The sequence below is a fragment of the Muscardinus avellanarius genome, assembly GCF_963383645.1.
Source record: "Muscardinus avellanarius genome assembly, chromosome: 10".
Lineage (NCBI taxonomy): Eukaryota > Metazoa > Chordata > Mammalia > Rodentia > Gliridae > Muscardinus > Muscardinus avellanarius.
Genome location: NC_137796.1, coordinates 13,438,443 through 13,463,117, shown reverse-complemented (window position 1 = coordinate 13,463,117; position 24,675 = coordinate 13,438,443). Strand labels below are relative to the sequence as shown.

General features: G+C 44.0%; 1 protein-coding gene across 1 annotated transcript in view; it reads left to right on the top strand.

Annotated features, from left to right (window-relative positions):
• Positions 1-24,675, top strand: part of HYDIN (HYDIN axonemal central pair apparatus protein) — a gene marked incomplete at both ends in the record, with an annotated part of 366,181 nt that overhangs the window by 13,604 nt on the left and 327,902 nt on the right. Inside the window, 2 exons of the mRNA XM_080704134.1 lie at positions 3,630-3,764; positions 20,574-20,773. Of these exons, the coding sequence (XP_080560260.1) occupies positions 3,630-3,764; positions 20,574-20,773 (335 nt within the window). The remainder of the gene's footprint in view (positions 1-3,629; positions 3,765-20,573; positions 20,774-24,675) is intronic.

Here is a 24,675-nt window from a genome sequence, read left to right as displayed (position 1 = left end):
TCTATATTTACATTTTGCAATGCATTTGTGTTTTTTAGTATACTTGATTGGTACGCCGCAGCCTTACATCCGAATGTAGTTCAGAGTGATGAGCACATACATGCACACCGCAAATAAGACTTCTAAACAATTCTTTTCTCTCCTACAAATGTGAATCTCTTTGCTCCTTTCCCATCTCTTCCCTTTTATATCGAATAGCCTCCAATTTTTGTCTACACATAGTTGTGGAAGGCTTGTCTTGCTGTTTATACCTTGCCTCTTTGGGATTGCAATGGAGGATTTTTTTTTCCCCTTTAGTTTTATGCCTTTTTCCCTCAGAGATAAATTGGGGTTTATTTCAAGAAAAGGCATTAAATGCCTGAGGATTTCCCTGACATCTGACAATAATGAGAGAAAGAATAACGAGGAAGTTCGGCTTGAAGCGGGGCTAAGTGTGAAAAGCAGCCAGGTGGGGGAAGCGCCGAGAGATGCTGGGCCTTGGGGGTAAAGGCGAGTAGGAACACTTCCAGGAGCCTGAGGATGTGGGGACCAAAGAAAATGAGCTGTAAAAAAATCAAAAAGAGAGAAAACAAGTCAAGCATATGCAGGAATCCAAAGCAAGTGGGAAGACCGGCGGTTGCACTGGGTACAGTAACTCATTACAGGAATCAGCGACGCCTGGCAGAGATCAATAGGGTGATTTAGTGACGGCAAGTCAGACTCTGGAGAAAATGGTATATTTAGTTCATTGCTGCAGTGTTGTTAGCAAGAGGAGCTCAGGGGACAGAAACTGAAAGAGTAGACAAAGAGATGGAGAAGAATCGGAGCTGCGCGGGGTTATGTCCCTAGACCTCACGGGGAGGGACGTTCCCTAGACACCAGGCGTTTCTTCTTGTATAGGGCTGCCAACCACAATTCAGTTCCTCACCTTGAATTCTCACTTCCCTTTGTTACCCTGTAAGTCTTTCTCAGACATTCCCAGGCTACTAAAGATGGAGAGGAAAGCCAGACATGGTGGCACATACCCGTAATCCCAACACTTGGGAGGCTGATACAGGAGCATCACAGGTTCCAGGACAGCCTCAGCAGTGAAGCGAGACTCTAAAAACCTTGAAACAAAAATAAAAAAGGGCTGGGGGTATAGCTTAGAAGCAGAATGCTCCTAGGTTCAATCCCCAAACACACACACACACACACACACACACACACACACACACACACACACACACACACAATGGAGAGGAGCTAGTCCAGAGGGTCCTTTGGGAAATCTGTCCTGGCAAGAAGTGATTGTCAGTGGGTGGATAGGAGCGAGACAAGGGTAAGGGACATTTTTTCCCTTACCCTTTGTCTGCCCACATGGCACTCAGTTCCCATGGATAACCCGCCACCTCTGGGTGACTTGTGGCCACAGTGTGGGCTGTGTAGAAAGAGGGTGCCCACATGGGAAGTCCAGCTACCAACAAGCACACAGCTTGCTCCAGCTGGCGAGCCTGCTCTGGCAACACCACAGCAACGCCCTCGCAGGGAGAGGCTGACCCGAGCCTGCCTCTCCACTTCCTCAGCTCCTGGTCTCACAAAGAAGCCAGGGAGCCATTTTGAGCGCAGAGAAATGTGCCCCATTCACCCTTTATTTGCTTTCTCACTTGCACAGAGCATAAAAAATATCTAGAACCTATTTGGACAGTATTTATTTGTCTCTTACATATATACACTGGGGGAGAGTGAGCCACAGAGACTCAGAAGCCACAACACCATCCTGCTTGGGGCAGAGGTAGAAGTGCCCAGACTCAGCCAGAGCCGGACTAACCCATGTCTCTAGCTGGACACTTTGGGCAAGTCACCTCTCTTCTCCAAGTCCAGGGGACAATAACAGTGCCCATTTCCCTGGATGTTTTGAATATTAGGTGAGATAGTATATTCAGCTGGGTGCTTTTTCCTCAGTCAGCACTAAACCAGTCGTCGTCGTCCTCCTCCTCCTCCTCCTCTTCCTCCTCCTCCTCCTCCTCCTCCTTCTTCTTCTTCTTCTTCTCCTCCTCCTCCTCCTTCTCCTTCTCCTTCTTCTTAATAATAATAATTATTATTATTCTGCAGCACTGGGATTCTACCTCCAAGCTACATCCCCAGGCTTATTTTTTTTTTTTGGTGGTACTGGGGTTCCTGGAAGCCCTTCTACCTCCGGGCTACACTCCCAGACCTATTTTTACATTTTTATTTGGAAACAGGGTCTCCTAAGCCAGCGCGCCCGGCTGGCTTTGAACCTGCGCGATCCTCCTGTCTCTGCCTCCCAAGCGCGGGGATTACAAGCGTGCGCCACCACACCCAGCTCCCAGGCTTATTTTTTATTCTTTATTTTGAAACAGGGTCTCACTGAGTTGCAAAGGGCCTTACTAAGTAGCTGAGTCTGTCCGTGAACTGTGATCCTCCTGTCTCTGCCTCCCAAGCGTGGGGATTACAAGCGTGCGCCACCACACCCGGCCATCAGTAATATTTTTGCTGATTCCCTTTCTGGTCTTTAGTAAGCAATTATACTTTTGCTGAACACACTCTCAGATCACGTAGCCGGTGTCATCCAGCATGACACAAAGGCTGCTGCATGTCCATGACCAGCAACACCTCTGTCCCTGTCAGGTGGGCACACATGTCTTCCTGATCCCACACTCACTGGTTTTAAAATTGGAGTCTCTTACCATTTCTCCTTTCCTTCCACACCTGGATCATAGCATAGGGAGGTCATCAGAGTTCTTTTCTCCTTATTTTTCACTTGAAACTTTTAGGTTGCCATTTTTTCTTCTTTTTTTTTGTGGCACTGGAGATTGAACCCAGGAGCATTTTACCTCCAAGTTACACCACCAACCCCCTTTTAAATTTATTTTCTAATTTTTGTTTTGAAGCAGGATCTCATTAGGTTCCTGAGACTCTCACTAAGTTGCTGAGGCTGGTCTCAAATTTGTGATCCGCCTGCCTCTGCCTCCCAAGTACTGGGATTGTAGGCATATGCCACCATGCCCAACTTAGGTCATCCTTAATGAGTTAACTTTGTGTATTTAACTTTTTTCTGTCCTTTTTTTGTATCTGTAGAACCTTCACCCTTGACTACTCCATTCTCCTTAAAGTTGCCTTTCTTTTATTGCTTTTAGAGATTTGTAGCGCTGAGCCAGGTAGACCAAACAAAGAAATAAGATTAAAAAGCATCAACTGAGCTGGGCACAGTGGTACCCGCCATCCCAGCACTTGAGAAACTGAGACAAGGGGATTGTAGCTTCAAGGCCAGCCTCAACAACTTAGATAATCAGCAACTTAGTGAGACCCTGTTTCAAAAAATTTTAAAAAGGGCTGGGGGTGTAGCTCAGAGATAGAATACCCCTGGGTTCAATCCTCAGTACCAAAATAAATTAAAATAAGTAAATATAATAAGAAAACAAATAATAAAAATAAAAAAATAGAGGGCTTTATGTGAAGCATTGGGATAAAGGTAGGCGCTGTCATCTCTTTTTGTGGTTAAGGAATTGGGAGTTGAGGCCTGACCGAGGTCACATGTCTAGTGGACCGTGGATGAATTTCTGTCTGTGTGTAACTCCAGAATGCGTGCTTTTCCTTCCTGCTTTTTCACTTGTACAGTCTCGTCATTGTGTGTGTCTTTTCTGCAGATCCCACGGATGGTGAAAATTGTCGAGGAAAGTTCGCCTTACTTTAAAGTCATCAGCCCCAAAGATATCGGGCACAAAGTAGCCCCCGGGGTGCCCTCCATCTTCCGCATCCTCTTCACTCCCGAGGAGAACAAGGTAACGGCAGCGCTGATGAGAACTCAGGCGAATCCTTGCCAGCAGTTTGCAAATCCATTTAAACACTCTCGGAGGTGGTGGTGTGGGGTTATTAGTGCCGTTGTTAGCGGTGACGTTGGTGGAACTGGTGTTGCTCTCGGTGGGTACTGGTGGTGGTGACAGGGGTATTTGGTGAGTTGTTGATGTTGGTGGTGGTATTTTTATCATTGATGGTCACTGTATTTGTCTGGGTTTGTTTGTATCTATAATGGTATGCCTGAGGATGGGGACTTAGGAAGAAAAAAAGGCTTATTTAGCTCAAGTTTTAGAGGCTAAATTCTAAACAGCATGGCTTTGGTTCTGGTAAGGGCCCCTTAGCCGAGTTACCTCATGGCAGATGGTGCTATGTAAGAGCATCCTCAAAGCTAGCCACGGAGTGCACCTGGAGCCTGTGCTGGTGCAGGGTCAGCAGAGACCTCCCACGAGGCTCCGCCTTTTAAAGGCCCACCCCAGAGTTCCAACACAGCCACACTGAAGACCAAGACAGGAGCTCTTGGGGGACAATCCACTTTGAACTGTGGGTGGTGTTGGTACTGGGTGGTGGTATGGGTGTTGACACTTGATGGTTGTGGTGAGGGAGAGGCATAAAAAAGATGGGTGAGCAGAGGGTGGTATAGCCCTGGGAATGAGGGGTTTATACTGAGGGTTTATGTGAGCTGTGAGGGAGATGGGGAGAGGAGGGCTGGTGTACCCCTGAGAACAAGGAAGGGATTGTTAAACACAACTGAGGGCTTATGCAAGCTGTGACTCTCCAGGGGGCAAGGAAGGTAAATCCTGTTGGCCATCCGTCCCACATCTCCTATCCCAGCATCTTTATACTTCACTCTACAGTTAGCAGGACCCCAAAAAGAAACAGGAGTAGTCCAGATGCAATGAGCTGAAACAAAGGATAAAGATTGTGCCTTCATGGGAGTTAGGAACCTTCGTTAATTAGAGCTCACTGTCCAGATTCTAAGTAGTTTGAGAAAGAGACACAAGACCCAAATATCGTTCATATCATCAGCCACATGCGAAGAATGTGGCCAGGACCTGAGGCTCCCACGGGGTCTTCTGCTCCCCAGTAACTAGTCCTTGGACCTACTTGATGGTCCCACCCAAACACAAGCAGAGAAGCTCGAGCTGAAAGCAGAGGCTGCGTGGACCACTACCTCCCGTCGGCCCACAGGCAGGCGAGGAAGGGCCTGCAGACACCGGGAGGAGGCCGTTCGCCCTCAGCACCAGCTGTCGCTGCAGCAGCCTCTCTTAGACTTAGAAACTCTGACTGCTCCTAGAGGAAGGGGCAGGTAAGCAGGGCTGAGGGGCAGGGCTCCTCGCAGCCCGTCTCCCCCGGGGCAGAGTCATTGGTCCAGTTTCCTTCTTTAAGAGTCTTAGCAGGGAAAAGGAAAGGGTTTTTACCAGCATGACTGAAGGAACCAGGATGGAAGGCAAGCTTTACCGGGCATAATACATGTCCGGTTAAATGTCTATAATATTTCAGATGCATGCTGTCTGTGTGGTGCCATGTGGTTGGATTCAGTAGGACATGGCGGAGTGAGACCGAACTCGCTCTGGGTCCCTGCTTCCCCGCCACTGGTGCTGACGAGCTGCTGTTAATGTCATTACCAGCATTCCCGGTACTAATAGGATGGTTACTGCCTTTCTGGAAGTGGTGAAAGAGAATTTTGTTTGCTTTGTCAAGCTGGTGATAGCTCTAGAGAGTGGTTGAAAAGTCCATTATAATAATTCTGATAGCCAGGCGTGGTGACGCACACCTGTAATCTCAGTACTTGGGAGTCTGAGACAGGAGGGTCATAGGTTTAAGCCCAGCCTCAGCAATGTAGCGAGGCCCTCAGCAACTTAGTGGGACACTGTTTCAAAAACAAAAATGAAATGGGGCTGGGGTGTAGCTCAGAGGTAGAACACCCCTGGGTTCAGCCCCCAGTACAGTGATAATAGTGATAATAATAATTCTGTTGTTAATATTTTGCTGCCTTTTAGTGTTCCTATTTATTTCTTAGGTTGTATTTATGGAGCTGGGAACTACTTTTAGTACTACTTTTGTTTGAGGACTACTGAAATAAATTAAATAACTCCAGATGTAGGGCTATTTGTTATGTATTGCTGAGTTCCTCGTTTGTTTCTGGACCCTCTCTGTTGGAATATTATCTGTGAAGAAAACCATACCTGGCTTTAGTTCAGGTGTTAGATTCCCACCCTGTCACTTCCATAGGAAGCTGGTTAGATGCCTTCGCGTGGCTTGAGATACAAAGCGTGCTAAATTTGAGGAGTTGGCTTCCTTAGCTTTTTTTCTGCACTGGAGAAAACCGGTCTTGTGTTGGGTAGGTGGTCTTCTACCTACAGGTTGTCGGGCTGAGAAAGGGACTTGTCTAGGAGAGGGAATGTTCTGTCGTGCGATAGGCAGGCAGACTGCATGCTGACTCCATTTGTCACAACTGGACATTTCATATTTGTGCTTTGCAATGCATTTATAAATTTACCCTGCAAAACCTATATGATAACAGGGCAGGGAGTGGGTAATAGGTACAGATGGAACTAGAGTGACAGAATGTTAGTAATTGTTGAGTCTGGGTGATGAGTCCATTGGGTTTTTATGTTATTCTGTTGTTCTTTGTGTACGTTTTTAAATTTCTATAATCAAAAACTAACAAAAAAAAGATTGTATTATTGCTTATATTGCTTATCTAAGAGATTGTATTATTGCTTGTATTGCTTATCTGTACAGCAAATAAGAGTTGAAATGTATTTAACATATGTTGGCATTTACTTTATAAACGTGAAATACCAATATTGTCACTGATGATCAACATACTTGTCCAGATTTGGTGGTTGTCCGTCTTACTCCCAGCTCTCATATTCTCTGAGACACTTCCATTCACCCACCATTGCATATCTATTGGGACATATATAATTTTAAACAAACTAAATTAAATGTTGGGATACTGTTGGTTTTCTTTTTAGATATCTGAACATAATCAGAGGCTAGCGCATGTATGTGGCGTCATCGTGAGACCAACGGTTAGCCACGGGAAACTTAACTTCCCCATCCCGGATACCTTAAGGTTTTGTGTTGGGAGAGAACTCATTTTTCTAGACAGAGTTGTTTTCTCCTTTGCCGGCTGGCTCAGACGGCTGTGGCCTCGGTTCCCATCGCCATGCCCCTCGCTGCTGGAAGGCTGACGACGGGGCTGTGCACAGAACGGCTGGCTGGGGGAGGCATGCTGTCTTCCAGAATGCAGCTGAGAAGGAACTAGAGCCAGATTTATTTTAGGAAAAAGTCAATCATTTCGTGAAGTGTCAATGTGTCTTGAGTTGGCCGAATTGACAGCCCGAGAGCGGCGTATCTTTCCCTCCTTCCCCCGCCGATCTGGGCCTCGCCATTCTCCTTTGCCCTCCTCACCAGGGAGGGTGAGATATGGAAATTGCAGCTGCCACACTTAATAAGCTGGTCGCCTTTCAGTTGGCGTTCAGCCCCCGTGTATATTGGCACTTGAAGATGATAATGCAGTTTATATTTTCCCTTGTCATCTGTTAATCTGGCTTCCCGGGAGGAAACTTGCTAAGAATGCCAAATACCCAGCTAACAAGTGCAGCAGATTCACTCTGGCTTTTCTTCCCTCTCCTCACCCCACTGTTTTTTTTTAACCATTACATTTGTCATTAATCTAATAATCCTAGTGTATATATCATGCACTGTTGAAATATAATAGTCAATATTATCATGAAATAACATTCTGAAGTTCTGGAGCCAGGCATTTTTCTTGGCCTCTTTAATTCGAATCTTTGTATTCAAATGAGCATAGAAAAATTATTAAGCTTTTGTCAGAGAGCAAAACAGAGTGTGTCCTTGGACTTAACCAAGCATCTGTCTATAATAGTGTCAGGTGGCAGCGGCGGCGGCAATGTTTGCAGAAAGTAGGTGGTGATGCGATTCTCTTATTCAGTTAGGTCTTGAGAAAATATCTCATTTGTTGTCAGAATGGTTTTCTTGGCTTGTTACTAAGATATTTAAACACCTTGTCCTGAGAAGAATAGAAAATGGTAATGTATTTTATGTGTTCTAGGTGCATAATAACCGTAAATGAAGTGGCCAGCATTTTGAATCAGAGTGTAGATGTCATAAACCTTCCACAATCATTAATTTTTGTTGGCAAACATGATGATAGGGATTGTTTTCTTCCTGCCTGCCCGGAATTACCCCTCCCCGGGCTCTGTAGGATGCCCCTGTCCACCCAGGGCCTAACCGCAGCACCTGCCACGTAGGAATCGTGCAGTAGAGTTGTTGAATGAGATAAGGAAAAGTTAATCTCAGGAAAATATAAAGAATTTTCTTCAACTTGAGGATGGCGAAATCATAAGCATAGACAAACAATTCCGATCTCTTTTTGGGTCCTCAATGTTTTCGGAATTAACGTTCTCTCATCGTTTCAACCAGGAGACAGATGCCTAAGGAATCTTCCCCAAAAGGACGTTTCTCCCCCATTTCCTTTCGTGTCTCTAGTGACTCATATCATGACTCTTTAGCTCTCTGCACTTGATAAGTATCATTTGACAACCAGGCTAACCAGGATCTTAGGAGCTCTGTTTATAGAAAACTCTTGGTAGGTTGGTACCCAAACAAGGAGACCACAGCTGAATGATTTATGCTATGTATTCCTTGAGCTGTGGTCCAACGAAGAACAGAACAAGGCTTGGCCTTCAAGGAGTTTCTATTCCACAGCTGACAGACAAACAAATACAGAATGTAGAGTCAGATAGTGGCTTCATAGAGGGTAGACAGTGACAGGGACTCTGTTTCTTCAGTAGGGAGGTGAGGGAAAATGTCTCTGTTGAGGTGGCCTTTGGGCATAAAACTAACTTAAGCCACTTGAATATCTGAGGGAAGAACTGTCTGGGAGAGGCACCACAAGTGCAAAGGCCCCATGGCAGATGCGTGTGGGGCAGCTGGCTCAGGAAAGCGCGGGAAGGCCAGTGGGGCCAGAGCAGAGGGAGCTGCTGGAAAAGGGGCAGGGGATGGAGTTGCCGGGGCTGAGGTCATGAAGGGTTTTAGAAGTCACACAAAATGGGATAGGAAGTCACCATAAAGTGCTTAAAATATTTTTTATTGCAGGAGCCTTCACCCCTGTGTGAAGGTCGGGAGGACAGTATAATGAACCGTCCTCACTCAGCTTTTCAAACGTCAGCGCACATTAAATCCGGCCTTTTCCCAGCGGGCTTTGAAACTACACAGCCCATGATGTCAACCATAAACATTTTGTTAATTTGTCTCTAGAACATAAGGACCCTTTTTAATAGTTAGCATAACCCCGATACCATTGGTGCACCTGAAACACAGCCAGATTCCTTCATATCATTAAATACCCAGTCTGTAAGTGTTCAGGTCCTAACTGACAAAATATAAAAAGGGCTGGAGGTATTGCTCAGAGGTTAAAATGCCCCTGGATTCAATTCCCAATACAAAAAAAGGAAGGAGAAAGAGGATGTGAGCGGGTCCAGCCACGGCTGGCCTTGCCCAATGGCCCAGAGTCATTGACTGCAGCCGGAGACAGCACTTCCCTCGGCTGAGACTTTACGGGGAAGACTTACTGCTGAGTTTGAATCCTATCATGGGACTGATGAAAAATCGCAGTTTATTCCTTTGACTTCTCAGAAAGTCATATCTGCCATTTTCATAGTCTAAGGCTTTTTTAAAAAGAAAAAAAGTTTAGAGGATGGACACGTCAGAAGGAAGACTAAACACCAAAAAGTATGGTTTGGAAGTTCCATCTGGAGAAGCATTGTTAGATAAGGTAGCATCTTAGGATACGGAGTAATTCATGGCTAAGTCTTGCATAGGAGAGGGGAAGAGCGGGGAGTAAATATTTCCTCTTTGAATGGTGACCCGGTTGCTCTGAATCTAAGTACGGTGAAGGGGAGTATATCAGCTGGAGTAACTGCTTAGCTTGCAAGCTGACAGAGCCTCCCTCTGAATTCATCCCCAGCCGGTAGAGCAATATATAATGGCATATTGCATAATCTAATATGGTCATATTACATGCATAACTTCAGAGATGAACTACATTGCAAAGAGACTGCTTAAAGAACTCCCTTCCTATTCTTTTATGGATGGATGTGCAGATTGAGTATGACAACATACACAATTCTGATCAAGCTCCAAACATTCCTCATCTGGGGACATGAAGATATTTGAACACATCCCACCAGGGTTGCTATCCGTTTCCTAAACCATCTCCAGCCATCTTGAATCCCTTATGGATCAAGGCAGCAGGCACGCAAATGTAGAATAAAACAGGACCAAACACTTCAGAATCCTTCTAATCTTTGCTTCAGCAGCCTAATTTCTTCTTTCTCTCTCAAAGCCTCAATTAATACTAAGTTTCCACATTTGCCAGCTGCTTTTCTACTTTATAATTCCAGACCAAACCTTTGCTGGCTGGGTCTGATCTACAAAGGAAGAGAAAGAAAGAAAACAGCGCGGATCTCCTCGGTGTCCTGTTGTGATCAGACTACACTCTCGCGTTGTTGAATTTCCATGGGGTTTTCTGAGAGCAAATATCTGGGTGTAATCTGCACATCCTCTGGCTGGCTATCCTAACTTCTGGGCCTGCCATTTACCATTTGGAAACCAGAATCTATTGTAAAGCTCAGAGTCCAACAATTGAATTTTAATAAATTTCCTGAGTACCGTTCATTAATTTTTATTACTTGCTCTTACCTTAGGACTTTTATGTGCGCATTTCTCCTTGCCAGGAACACTCTGCTCCTGGATGTCCCCTGGCTGGCTCTGTTTGTTTGCTGTTAAGGTCTCCATCCAAAGGCCACCTCCTGGGGGGCCTAATCTAGCGCAGCCGCAGCCCTTTTTATATTATTGCTTGACCATATTTTATTTCTTTCAAAGCCCTGGTCTCTTTTTCTGAACTTGTGTGTGTGTGTGTGTGTGTGTGTGTGTGTGTGTGTTTTATTGGAGATTGAACCCAGGGGCATTCTACCTCTGAGCATACCCCAGCCTTATTTATTTTTATTTTTTGATACTAGGGATGGGACTCAAGGGCATTCTTCCTCCAAGCTACACCCCCAGCCCTATTTTACTTTTATTTTGAAATAGGATCTCACTAGATTGATGAGCGTCCCACGACTTGCTGAGGCTGTCCTTAGAACCTGTGATCCTCCAATCTCGGCCTCCCAGGTACCGGGGCTACAGGTGTGCGCCACCACACCCGGCTACCCTGCCCTATCTTTATTGATCGTTTTCAGTGTTATCATTATCTTTATTCTAACAACAGAAGTCTGTACACGTTGAGTTCTTTGCCGTGTGCCTTACACAGAGCACTGTGTTTCACCACAGCATTGCTTGGGTCCTCCCGCTCATGGGTGCTAGGCTGAGCCCTTCACCGTGCTTGGGTCCTCCCGCTCACAGATGCTAGGCTGAGCCCTTCACCGTGCTATTCCCCAGCAGTGCCCTCTCAGGCCTGGACCACTGCGCTGCGGCAGCTCCCTGCCTGGCCTCCCTTCCCCATTGCGGTCTCCTCGCAGCCCATGGCCCACATAGCATCTAGTGCTTTTTCTAAAACGTAAGTCAGGTTGCCTCCTGACCAGCTTTCAGCATTATTAATGCTTTCAGCCACCCTGGGGCCCCGGCCCTGGCTTACAGATATGCTCTGATGCAACACACCCACCCACCCACACACATACACACACAGCCTCTCAGCAGATGTCTGTCCATCCTCCTTCCCTGCTTCCCTCTGGCCACGGGCTGAGTCACACTCCCCCAGGAAGTGATCCTCACACACGGCTTCATTTCTCACTCAGGTCTCTGCAGAACTGGCACCTCCTCTTGGAGGCCTTTCCTGACCTCCTCAGTACGAGAGCCCTCCAATCGCTCTCTGTCCTCTAACCAGGCTTAATTTAATTTAATTTTATTTTTTTACTCACCACTACCCATATCGTCTTTCTCATTGCCCTTCATTCAGAAATATCTGTTGGAGGTTTCCTAAGATCGGGGCCCTTGTTGTAGACACTCAGTCAACAGAAGTCACTAAGATGGGCAAAGTCCCTGTTGACACGGAGCTACTGGGGAGACACGCAGCACACTCAGTAATGGATAGAATATATGCCATGTTAGAGAACACTGGGAAAGACCAAAGCAAGGTGAGGGGCGAGGGAGCCGGGAGGCAGGAGAGGGGCTGAGAGTAAAGTGGAACAATCGGGCCTCGGTGAGAGTAGACAGTTGAGTGGTGGGTGAGCACCACGCCTCACAGAGCATGGAGGCTCTGGAAGGAGGCCCGTGGCTGCAGAGAGGAGCAAGGCAGGAGGTAGGAGAGGTGGCCAGACAGAGGATCTTTACAGCCCTCCACCCAGGTGCCTTTGATCAGAGGGGCAGCCCTGGCTGGCTTAGATCTTAACTGGATGCCTCTAGCTCTTGGCTGGAAAATGGACTTGGGGGGTCGAGGGAGGTTGCATGGAGAGTCCCACAGGCCCAGAAAAGACCACAGTGCCCAGGAGCAGCGTGGCCGGGTGTGGGTGGCGAGAAGTGATTGCAATCTGGGTATCTTCTGAAGGTAAGTCCTGCAGGATCTACTGAAACATGAAGAAAAAGAGCAATCCAGTAGGATATATTCTAGGTTTTAAATTCAGGCCCCCCAAAGGATGGAGGTGCTGATGCTGAGACCAGGAGGCTGTGTGGGAGTAGGATTGGGGTGCAGAGGTCAGGAGCTCATCTGGCTTTGTGCAGCTTTTGTGGCCACTAGAAAAAAAGACCCGCTCTGGATGATGCAGTCAGGGCCAGCCAATGGCCGGGTGCCCACCCTTATTCTGGGCCCACAGTAGAACATCTTTAGGCATAATTTCAGGCTGTGGCCAATATTGGGGCTTAGAGTTAGGGTCATGCTCACAGCCAATGAGATGCCATCTGGGATCTGGTTGAGTTTGGAGTCTGGGGATTGCAATGAAGTGCAGGTGTACAGACGCATCATGGTGCCTCCAAGGCTATTTTTATCTATTTTATTTCTTTTTTTAAATTTATTTTATTGGTGCACTGTATTCATACATCATAATGGGATAAAAATAATACTTTTGTAGACATACATGCACACATCGCCCAGTTAGCCCCTACCCGATCCCCACCCCGTTCCCTCCCCATCCCTCCTTCCCATGCTTGGCTTAGTGGTTGACATCTAGTATTACAGCAATTTATCCAATATTAACATTGATAATCTCACATAACAGTTTCATTTGTCTGATACCAAGCTTTTGATGACTTAAGGATAACATTTCAATATTTCTTTTTGCTTTCTTTCTTACCAGAGAATATTTCTTTCTTTTTCTTTTTTAAGGTGAAACTATCATTTATTTATTTATTTATTTTTCACAAAAAATCTATCCTAATATGGAATATGGACTCTAGATACCCAAAATGATCTCGAAAAAGAACAAAGCTAGAAGATGTATATTTTCTGATTTCAAACCATATAAAGCTACAATAATTGAAACAGTGTAGTACTGTTATAAAGGCAGATATATAAACCATTGGAGTTAAATAAAAGCCTAGAGCTAAATTCTTCCATATATTGTCAAGTTATTTTTGACAAGGTTTCCATGAACATTTGGTAGAGGAAATAATTATCTTTTGACTAAATATTGTTGAAAAATAATAATTACATGGAAAAGAATAAAATTGGACCCTTACCTAACACCATATACAAATATTAACTCAAAATATATAAAAGACCTCAATATTAATCTTAATACTATAAACTTTTAGAAGAAAATATGGGTCATAAAACCTCACAACACTGAAATTGGCAGTGATTTCTTGGATATGATTTCAATGGCACAGGCAACAAAAGGGTAAACAAACTCCCTAAAAAATAAAAGCATATTGTATATCCAAAGACAATGTAAACAGAGTTAAAAGTTACTGATAGAATGGGATAAAATATTTCCAAATGCTATATCTGAAGGTATATTAATATTCCAACTAGATATCCTAAAAATGAGCAACAATAAAAGCAAACAATACAATTTAGAGATAGGTAAAAGATTAACATAAATAATGAATCTCCACAGATAACCAATCTTAGTTGTCTGTTGGATGGAAACTCTTGTTTCTCTGGTTCTGGTGTGAGTTACCTATTTCTTCTTTGTAGTTAATCTCTTTGAGTATTTTCTCAAGCGCTGGTTTTGAAGACATAAATTCCTTCAGTTTCTGTTTGTTGTGGAAGTTTCTTATTTCCCCATCTATTTTGATAGAAAGTTTTGCTGGGTAGGAAATTTTTGGCTGGAAGTTGTTTTCTTTCAGAGTTTGGAATATGTTACTCCAAGCCCTTCTGGCTCTCATGACTTGGTTTGGGAAGTCTGGAGTGATTCTAATCGGTTTGCCTCTGAATGTCACTTGGCCCTTTGTTTTTGTTGCCTTTAAGATTCTCTGCTTGGCTTCCACATTGGTCATTTTGACAATGATGTGGCGTGGGGATCCTCTTCTCCGATCCTGTCTAAAGGGAGTTCTATAAGTTTCCTGGACCTGTGTATCAACCTCTTGCTCTATGTTTGGAAAATTTTCTGCTATTACTTCCTTGAAGAGATTGTTGATCCCTTTGGTTTCACTTTCTTTTCCCTCCTCTATTCCAATTACTCTTAGGTTAGCTCTCTTAAAATGAGCCCATATTTCTCCAATGTCAGATTCCTGCTGTTGGATATTTTTTCCTAGATTAGAAACTATGCGTTTATTTTTGGAATGATCATCTTCTAAGAGTGAGATTCTGTTCTCCATGTGGTCTGATCGGTTGTTTGTGCTTTGAATTGAGGCCTTTACTTCATTAATTGCATCCTTTATCTCTTTTTGGCTCTCTCTGAGTTCTTTTCGAAGCACCTCTATTATTTCTACAGTTATTTTCCTGATTTGATCTTCTAGAAATCTCTGAATTTCTGTTTTTTTGGGTTCTGATGTTGTGGGATTGTGGGCATTCATTGCCCCATTGTTATTCCTCTTTCCCATGATTTCGGAAGTTTGTGCCTTCTCTGGGTTCTTCCCTTGGGTCACTATGACTTCACTTAAGGTGCTCTGGATCTCGATTCTGTGGTATCTCAGACCCCACTACTCCTTTACTGGGTTGTATGGCAGAGTCTCAGACCCAGGGAGTCAATCGAGGCTGCTTTAGACCATGGGGCGTGCCAGGTTGGGTGTTTTCCTATGGTGTGATATCTCTGCCACCGCCACTCCCCCACTGGGTAAAGTCCCTGGGAGTCAGTACTGGGATTTCTCCTCCAGGGCCCGCAATTTGGCTCACTGTTGTTGAGTACGCAGATGTAGCTGTAGTGGACTCAGTGAATTCGCTGCTGCTGCTGCCGGTGGCAATATGGCGCCGCTGCCACGCCCTCAGCAATGAGGCTGGCATATTTCTTCTCTGGTTTTGACCTCCACTCTGAGTCCCTGCAGCGTGTGCTGAGCCCAGCCCCTGGGAGCTTTAGATGCTCCCTGTGCCGAGAAATCTGCCGAATCCTGCCCGGCTGATCCGCAGCAGCTCACCTCGGCTCACTGTCCACTTCTCCTCTCTGGAGCCTGGTGGGCTGCTGAGTGCATTGGTCTGGTGCCGTCTGGTGAAGTCGCCGCTGCCGCCAGCATAAGGTGCTGCTGCTGTGTCCTCGGCCATTAGGCCGGCATATCTCCTCTGTGGTTCTGAGCTCCGTTCTGAGTCCCCCTCCTCTCTGGAGCCTGGTGCTGCAAGAAAAGATGGTGCCCATGCCATTCTGCACCGTGGCTCCAGCTGCAGCACTGTGGTCTGGTTTCTTTCTGGTGTCTCGTTTTTCCAGCCCTCTTTTTCTCCGTCCCTTGTAATTACATTTTTTGTTTCTCTGCTGATGGTGTTTTCTGGCTATGAAAGGCGCTGATTTTGTGGTAATAGAGATTGGTTGTTAGCGGGGCTCGTAAGCCCCGCTTTCCTCCGTCACCATCTTCCCGGAAGTCCCTATTTTATTTCTTTATATGTATATATCGCATTGGGTGTCATAGAGCCTTTGTTCCTTGCTCATCCGTCCTCATGACCAGGAAGAGGGTCTGTTTCCTAAAAAGGGGTGTTCCTAGACCTGGCCTCTGGGCACTCAACAACTATGTTTGGAGGCAGACGCTCGCAGGGATTCCGCTGCCTCCCACCTGCTTGTGTGGTTTCATGGAGTCGAGTGCTTTGCAGCTCTGTGTGTTAGTCTGTATGACAGATGTTTCTATTCCTACTCTATGCCCAAGCCCAAAGAGAGTTTTGTTCTTGTTTGTTTTAAGCAAAATTCTGGGCTGCGGATGGAGCTTGGTGGCAGAGGATTTGCCCATTGTGCACAAGGCCTGGAGTTGGGTCAACAACACTGAAAAAGAAAGGAACGGAGGGAGGGATGAGGAGAGGAAGACAGGAAGGAAGGAGAAGAAAGGGGGAAGGAAGAGAGGAAGGGAGAGAAGAAGGGAGGAGATAAAAGGAGAAACCGCCCCCGCTCAATGCCACTTACTCCGTGATTATTGGAAAGAGATTTGAGTTCAGAATGATTTTCCATTTATCAAGATTGCCTGGCAGCGGAAAAGCACAACATGATGGGAAAGCGGAAAATGAAGAACAATAAACTCGAGTTAGATAACACGTTCCTTTCATGGTGACTTCTGAGCTCCTGGACAATTCTTGCGGGGACTGTTAATTTTCAACTTCCGTTTAGTCTTGCTTATTGCAGATGTTCACTTTTTTTTTTTATTGGTGCACTGAATTCATACATCATAGTGGGATACAAACTTTTGTAGACATACATGCACACATCGCCCAGTCAGCCCCCACCCGATCCCCACCCCATTCTCTCCCCATCCCTCCCTCCCATGCTTGGCTTAGTGGTTGACATCTAGTATTATAGCAATTTATCCAAAATTAAAAATGATAATCTCACATAACAGTTTCATTTGTCTGATACCAAGCTTTTGATGACTTAAAGATAACATTTCAATATTTCTTTTTACTTTCTTTCTTACCAGAGAATATTTTTTTCTATTTTTTTAGGTGAAACTATCATATATTTATATATTTATTTTTCAGAAAAAAACTCTATCCTAATAGGGAATATGGACTCTAGATACCCAAAACGATCTTGAAAAAGAAAAAAGCTAGAAGATATATATTTTCTGATTTCAAACCATATAAGCTACAAAAATTGAAACAGTGTACTACTATTCTAAAGGCAGATATATAGACCATTGGAGTTAAATAAAAGCCTAGAGCTAAATAATTCCCTATATTGTCAAGTTATTTTTGACAAGGTTTCCACGAACATTTGGTGGTAGAAATAATAATATTTTAACTAAATATTGTTGAAACATAATAATTACATGGAAAAGAATAAAGTTGGACCCTTACCTAACACCATATACAAATATTAACTCAAAATAGATAAAAGACCTAAATATAAATCTTAAGACTATAAACTTTTAGGAGAAAATCTGGGTCATAAAACCTCACAACACTGAAATTGGCAGTGATTTCTTGGATATGATTTCAATGGCAGAGGCAACAGAAGAGTATACAAACTCCCTAAAAAATAAAAAAAATATTGTATATCCAAAGACAATGTAAACAGAGTTAAAAGTTACTAATAGAATGGGATAAAATATTTCCAAATGCTATATCTGAAGGTATATTAATATTCCAACTAGAAATCCTAAAAATTAACAACAATAAAGGCAAACAATACCATTTAGAGATAGGTAAAAGACTAACATAAGTAATGAATCTCCACAGATAACCAATCTTAGTTGACTGTTGGATGGAAAATCTTGTTTCTCTGGTTCTGGTGTGTGTTACCTATATCTACTTTGTAGTTAATCTCTTTGAGTATTTTCTCTAGCTCTGGTTTTGAAGACAAAAATTCCTTCAGTTTCTGTTTGTCATGGAAGCTTCTTTTTTTTCCATCTAATTTGATAGAAAGTTTTGCTGGGTAGGAAATTTTTGGCTGGAAGTTGTTTTCTTTCAGAGTTTGGAATATGTTACTCCAAGCCCTTCTGGCTCTCATGACTTGGTTTGGGAAGTCTGGAGTGATTCTAATCAGTTTGCCTCTGAATGTCACTTGGCCCTTTGTTTTTGTTGCCTTTAAGATTCTCTGCTTGGCTTCCACATTGGTCATTTTGACAATGATGTGGCGTGGGGATCCTCTTCTCCGATCCTGTCTAAAGGGAGTTCTATAAGTTTCCTGGACCTGTGTATCAACCTCTTGCTCTATGTTTGGAAAATTTTCTGCTATTACTTCCTTGAAGAGATTGTTGATCCCTTTGGTTTCACTTTCTTTTCCCTCCTCTATTCCAATTATTCTTAGGTTAGCTCTCTTAAAATGGGCCCATATTTCTTCAATGTTAGATTCCTGCTGTTGGATATTTTTTCCTAGATTAGAAACTATGCGTTCATTTTTGGAATGATCATCTTCTAAGAGCGAGATTCTGTTCTCCATGTGGTCTGATCGGTTGTTTGTGCTTTGAATTGAGGCCTTTACTTCATTATTTGCATCCTTTATCTCTTTTTGGCTCTCTCTGAGTTCTTTTCAAAGCACCTCTATTATTTCTACAGTTATTTTCCTGATTTGATCTTCTAGAAATCTCTGACTTTCTGTTTTATTGGGTTCTGATGTTGTGGGGTTGTGGGCATTCATTGCTCCAGTATTATTCCTCTTTCCCATGATTTCGGAAGTTTGTGCCTTCTCTGGGTTCTTCCCTTGGGTCACTATGACTTCACTTAAGGTGTTCTGGATCTCGAGTCTGTAGTATCTCAGACCCCACTACTCCTTTACTGGGTTGTATCACAGAGTCTCCGACCCAGAGAGTCAATAGAGGCTGCTTTAGACTATGGGGGGTGCCAGGTTGCACGTTCTCCTATGGTGTGATATCTCTGCCACCGCCACTCCCCCACTGGGTCAAGTCCCAGGGAGTACAGTACTGGGATTTCTCCTCTGTGGCCTGCAATTTGACTCACTGTTCTTGAGTACGCAGATGTAGCTGTACTGGATTCGGTGAATTCGCTGCTGCCGCTGCCGGTGGCAATATGGCGCCACTGCTACGCCTTCGGCCGTGAGGCTGGCGTATTTCTTCTTGGTTTTGATTTTCACTCTGAATCCCTGCGGCGTGTGCTGAGCTCAGCCACTGGGAGCTTTAGATTTTACCTGCAGCGAGAAATCCAGCCTGGCTGTTCTGCAGCGGCTTACCTCGGCTTGCTGTAGCCGTCCGGTGAATTTGCCGCTGCCGCCGGCTGTATGGCGCTGCTGCCGCATCCTCGGGCGTGAGGCCGGTTATCTCCTCTGTGGCTCTGAGCTCTGTTCTCAGTCTGCTTTCTCTCTGGAGCCTGGTGATTTTTTTGTTTCTGGTGATGGTGTTTTCTGGCTATGAAAGGCGCTGATTTTGTGGTAATGGAGATTGGTTGTTAGCGGGGCTCTTAAGCCCCACTTTTCTCGGTCGCCATCTTCGCAGAGGTTCACTTTTAACTCTTTGCTGTCTTGCCAGTGAGAGTTCCGCTTCTATCTTATGAGATGACCTAAAGAGGGACTTTGTTCAGCATTTCTGTTGCCTTTAGCTAAACCAAGGCAGGGAGAGGTGGATGCCTGTAGCCTCAGCATCTTCGTTTGGGATGGTCGGAAAAGGCTTTGCACAAGAGGGGAGGGTCAAACTGTACTGTGCACCAGTTGGCTATTGCTGTATAACAACAGAACACCACCAATGTAGTCGTTTAAGTACTAAACACTTAATATTGCTCACAAGATGGCAGTTCAGCTGGGTGGTTCTTCTGGTCTGGCGTGGCCCTCACTGGGACATCTGGATCTAGGCTCTCATCCTGCAGTAGGCTAGACGAGGCTCACTCTCACTCACATGGCCATGGTAGGGTTTTAAGAGCAAGAGAAAAAATGTCAAAGACTCTCGGGGCCTCATCTTGGAACTAGGGCATCATAACTCCTGCCACCTTCTAGCGCTCCAGCAAGGGCTAGAGAAACACTCTGTTCCCACAGGAAGAGCTGCCTGGCCGCATGGCAAAGAATGTGGGCATGAAGAGACCATGCATTACATTAAGCAGGCCGACACGTGGGCTGGAAGGATATAGGGCTTAAAAGGACGGGAGGAGCTGGTGTGGCCTCTTGAGCTAGGGAAAACGTTTCTTGGCAGTCACCATCTCCACTGCTACCTCCCTAACATCTGGGAAAAAATGTGGAGATTGAGCTTCTCTGCTGGACTGCAGGCTTCTACACTCAAACTAACTCTCAGGAAAGAGAATCCGTTGAAAGTACATCTTTAGTTGCCTTGTAGGTCTTCATGGAAATACACTAAAGTTGTTTTGTGCAATGCCAGGCATAATCACCATTTTCTTACAGTTTTCTTGATTGTGGTTAAGGTTTAGAATGTCCCCGTCCCCTAGACCTGATATGGTTTACCAGGCAGCCATGTTGGAGGTGGGACTTGGTTGCTGGGGAGGGGTCCCTGGGAGCATGGCCGTGGACAGTGTTTGCAGACCACCTCTGTAGCTCCCTGCTCTTCTCTCTCTCCCGCTGCCAAGATCGGACACAAGCTCTCTCCTCCTCTCTGCTCCCTGCCATTACGCCCTGAGGACATGCAACTGGAATCCAGGTGATCTAACGTGGACTGGCTGTCTTCACAAGTGTGAGCAAATCTTCTTCCTCTGAGTTTTTTGTGTGTGTATCAGGGGTTCTGATCACAGCTGACTGACATCGTCATGCTGGGTTTTCCACAAATGATGAATGGATATATCTCTCCTTTTCTCTTAGGATTACGCCCATATGTTGACCTGCGTTACTGAAAGAGAAAAGTTCATTGTACCCATCAAAGCTAGAGGTGCACGAGCCATCCTGGATTTCCCTGACAAGCTGAATTTTTCCACTTGCCCTGTTAAATACAGCACTCAGAAGATTCTGCTAGTCCGAAACATTGGCAACAAAGATGCTGTGTTTCACGTCGAAACTCATAGGTATGCATCCCTTCGGTTCTTGCTTTTGATTGATTACAACTATTGATTAAAGCTGGTAAGCACAAGCCATGTGCTAGAATAGCATTCAGGCGAGAATTGCCTGTTATGATCATTAACTGCAAAGCTGGGAGACCTTGCTGATGTAACTAAGACTTCCATTCCATCCTAACAGGAAACTAAAACTGGTGTCATATCCATTTCTTACCAAACCCTTTTACCTGTCTGGCTTTTTGAAATGCTGGATAAAAGTTCTTCTTTGACTATAGAGAAATCCATGGGAATGAAAAATTAACATTTGTTTCGATTGAGTTTTATCATCAGCTGAATTAGATTTCTATTGCTTTTGTAAAAAATCACCACAACTTAAACTTGTGGCTGGACACAACCCAAGTTCATTATCTTACACTTCAGTGGGTCTCAAGTCTCACTGGGCTCCACCCATGTTAACAAGGCTGTGATCCTCTCAGAGTCCTGGGAGAATCTATTTCTTTGCCTTTTCTGGTTTCTAGAAGCTGTCCACATTCCTTGGCTCCTGGCCCTGTTTCTCACCTGAAAAATAAAGGAAAGAATAGTAGCCACATTGTATGGTTATTATGAGAAAAAAAATTAGAAACATAAACTGCTGGTACATAGCAAGTGCTGTATAATGAATGTTTGCTCTTTTTTTTTTTAAATGAGCTAATGCCATTTGGTCAGTAGAATAATAGCTCCCCAGATATGTCCATGTCCTGATCCCCAGAACCTGTGGCTGTGAATGTTACACAGTACAGGGGGATTAAGGTTGCAGGTGTAAGGTTGCTATCAGCTGACCTTAAGATGGAGATTATCCCGGATTCTCTCCATGGGCCTAAGGAATCTTAAAAACAGAACAGGGAAGGGGAAGAGGAGTTCAGAGTAATGGGATTCAAGAAGGATTCAGTCAATTGTTGCTGGCTTTGAAGATGAGAAAACGGGGAGATAAGAGGGTCCGTGTATCAAGAGAACAGGGCCTTGTAAGTGATGGAATTGAATTTTAATCTGAGTGTTTATGGAGTAGCTACAGTGTGGACACCATGGGGCACTGTAAAGGATTGTGAAACAATACCTACTCTCCAAAAAGTAACTCTTGCCAGACGTTGTGGCACATGCCTGTAAACCCAGCATTTGGGAGGCTGAGACAGGAGGATCCAGGTTCATGGACAATCTCAGCTACTTATTGAGGCCCTCTGCAACTCAGTGAGACCGTTTCAAAATAAAGAATAAAAAAATAGGGCTGAGAGTGTAGCTTGGAGGCAGAATGCCCTGGGTTTCATCCCCCAGTACCACAAAAAAGAGAAGAAAGGAAGAAAGAAAGAAAGAAAGAAAGAAAGAAAGAAAGAAAGAAAGAAAGAAAGGGTACGGCATTAACAAGAATAATTGGCTTGAGAAATAGGGTACAGGGAGTCAAGTCCTATTTATTTTTTAAAAATAGAATACACGTTGTAAACTCATTTTCAGAAGGGCTCTTTCTCTGTAAAATCCTTTGCTAGTTAAGGACAACTGTCTCCAGAAAGTTAAGTCTTTCTGGAGAAAACCCTTTCAGAAAGGGTTTGCTTCAGTCTTTTTCCTCCAAAGTTAGATCACTATAGGATATTATTTTGGTAATTTTTCACCTGAGGAGGTTCCCAGACTGGTGGAGAAAAATTTAATTCCAAATCAGAATTAGACACAAATTCTAAAGTTATGAATTTCCTAAAGAAACTTTGTTTCCCTCATTTAAAACCAAGATAGACAATTTTCCCTTTTACTGATGGGAGAATGTTTTGGTAGCTCTTTAGACTTCCTCAGTTTATGTGGGGATTTGGTACCAGTCCTCCGAGTTAACCATCCCAAAGCCTTGTCTCCTGTTCCAGCAGGGTTGTTAAAACCCAAGCTTCCAGGTTTGGGGGAGTCCTTGGCTGACCTGATATGAGTTCAGTAGCCTGCTACCCTGGTTGTTAGTTTCTTCTAACAACCAGATTTTGGAATCTTTTGAGTATTATTCTTATGCATGCTCAGTTTTACATTTATATGTTTTACTTTAACCCCTCTTTCTAGGTATTTTCTGGTGAAAGAGTTTTCTGATTACCCAGTTTACTGTATTATAGGCAGCATGCCTTCCATTTTGCAAGTTGAGGGCACATCCTTTGGAAAGGCATTTGAGTTAATTCTTCCAAGAATCCCAAGAGTATCACTGTCTCCAAAACATTTCATGTGCATTTATATTTCTGTCTGGCATCGTATTTCTCCTGGATGAAAAATTACCTTTAGTATTTCTTATGATTAAGTCTACTGCAAATTCTCTCAATTTTTTGTATATATTAAAAAGTTGTATTTTTCCTTTTTGATACTTTTATTTGTGCATTGTAGTCTCATGTTTCTACCTGTTAGAATTTGGGGTCAACAGTTATATGCATGGATACTTTTTCCAATGAAGCATCACTCCTCCATTGTTCTTTGACTTGCATTTTCTTAGTGAGAAGTTGGTTGTGTACTTGGTTTCTAGAAGTTTGAATATGATGTGTCTAGGTAGAGTTTTTGTTTGCATTTGGCTTTTTATTTTAAGGATTTTAAAAAATTTAATCTTATGGAGGTTTTCTGAACTTCCTGGATGTATTTTTGGAGAGAAACTGAGCCATTATCCCTTCAAACATTTCTTCTGCTCCATCCTGTCTCACCTTTCCTTCTGCATGTATGGAAGTCCTGTTGGTCACGGGTGAAATCCACTGGCAAAATGGTCTGCAGGTACCCCAGCTCCTCAGGAGAAGGGGGATTGTCTGTCTTTGGATTTTAGGTGGTTTTCTCTGTAACCACTGTTCTCTGATAGGCTCAAGAAAGGTTGTAGTTTTGTTCTCGAGCTGATTTCTTCACTGTAGGGTCAGAGGAACACATTCCACTCTTTCTGCATGTGTAGGTATATTTCTAAAACTCTATACCTCAGTATGATATATAATTACAATGCACCGATAAAAGCATAAAAATGACTCTCTGATCCTCTAAATAAATGGACCATCAAAGGCAAAAGAAGGATCTTTTTGGAAATCACTGTCTCTGGCATTGTTCACCGAGCTCAAATTGCTTTGTCATCTCATTGTGAGCCTCACATATTTTGTTTTTTATCTCTGAGCTACGTCCCCGGTTCCTTAGATTTTTGGTTTTGTTTTTGCAGTACTAGGTATTGAACCCAGGGGTATTCTACCCCCAGCCCTATTTTTTTATATTTTTACTTTGAAACAGGGTCTCACTAAGTTGCTGAGGCTCACTGAGAACCCAGGATCCTCCTGTCTTAGCCTCCCAAGTACTGGGATTACAAGCATGTGCCACGTGCCTGGCCCCTAACCCCTCATTTAAAAATGTTTTGTTTTGCAACAAGTTCTCACTAGGTTGCTGAGAGCCTCATGTATTTTGCCTGAGGGAAAAGGAAGAAGATTGCTCAACTGGCTGACCATGATTTAGCACCCTCCTTTTTAAACTAAAAAGGTCTCCCATACCACCATCTAGAATACGTATTAAAAACTCCCCGTAAAGGAGAAGCCACCTAAAGTGGAACAAGCGCAGGAAACGTATCTTTCTGGACTGTTTGCCTGAATCTTAAAAATGACACATAAATGTCAATTTCTTATATATTAGATTTATGTAAACGCAAAGCAAAGTTACATCTAAGAGCATGAAATTGCAGGAAAAGATCTAAAACATTTGTATCCATATAACTATGGATGTGAATCATCATATTTTCTTAATATAGTGCTAATTCCAAGGTAAAATGGGGAGTCAACTCAAGGACTAACCAGGAATCATGAAGACATCAGAGACGCTCACCCAACACTCTGATTTTACAGATGGAGGGAGGAGAACAGGAGGAGGCACATGATCTACCCATGGCCCTCAGTGAGTTATCAGAGCAG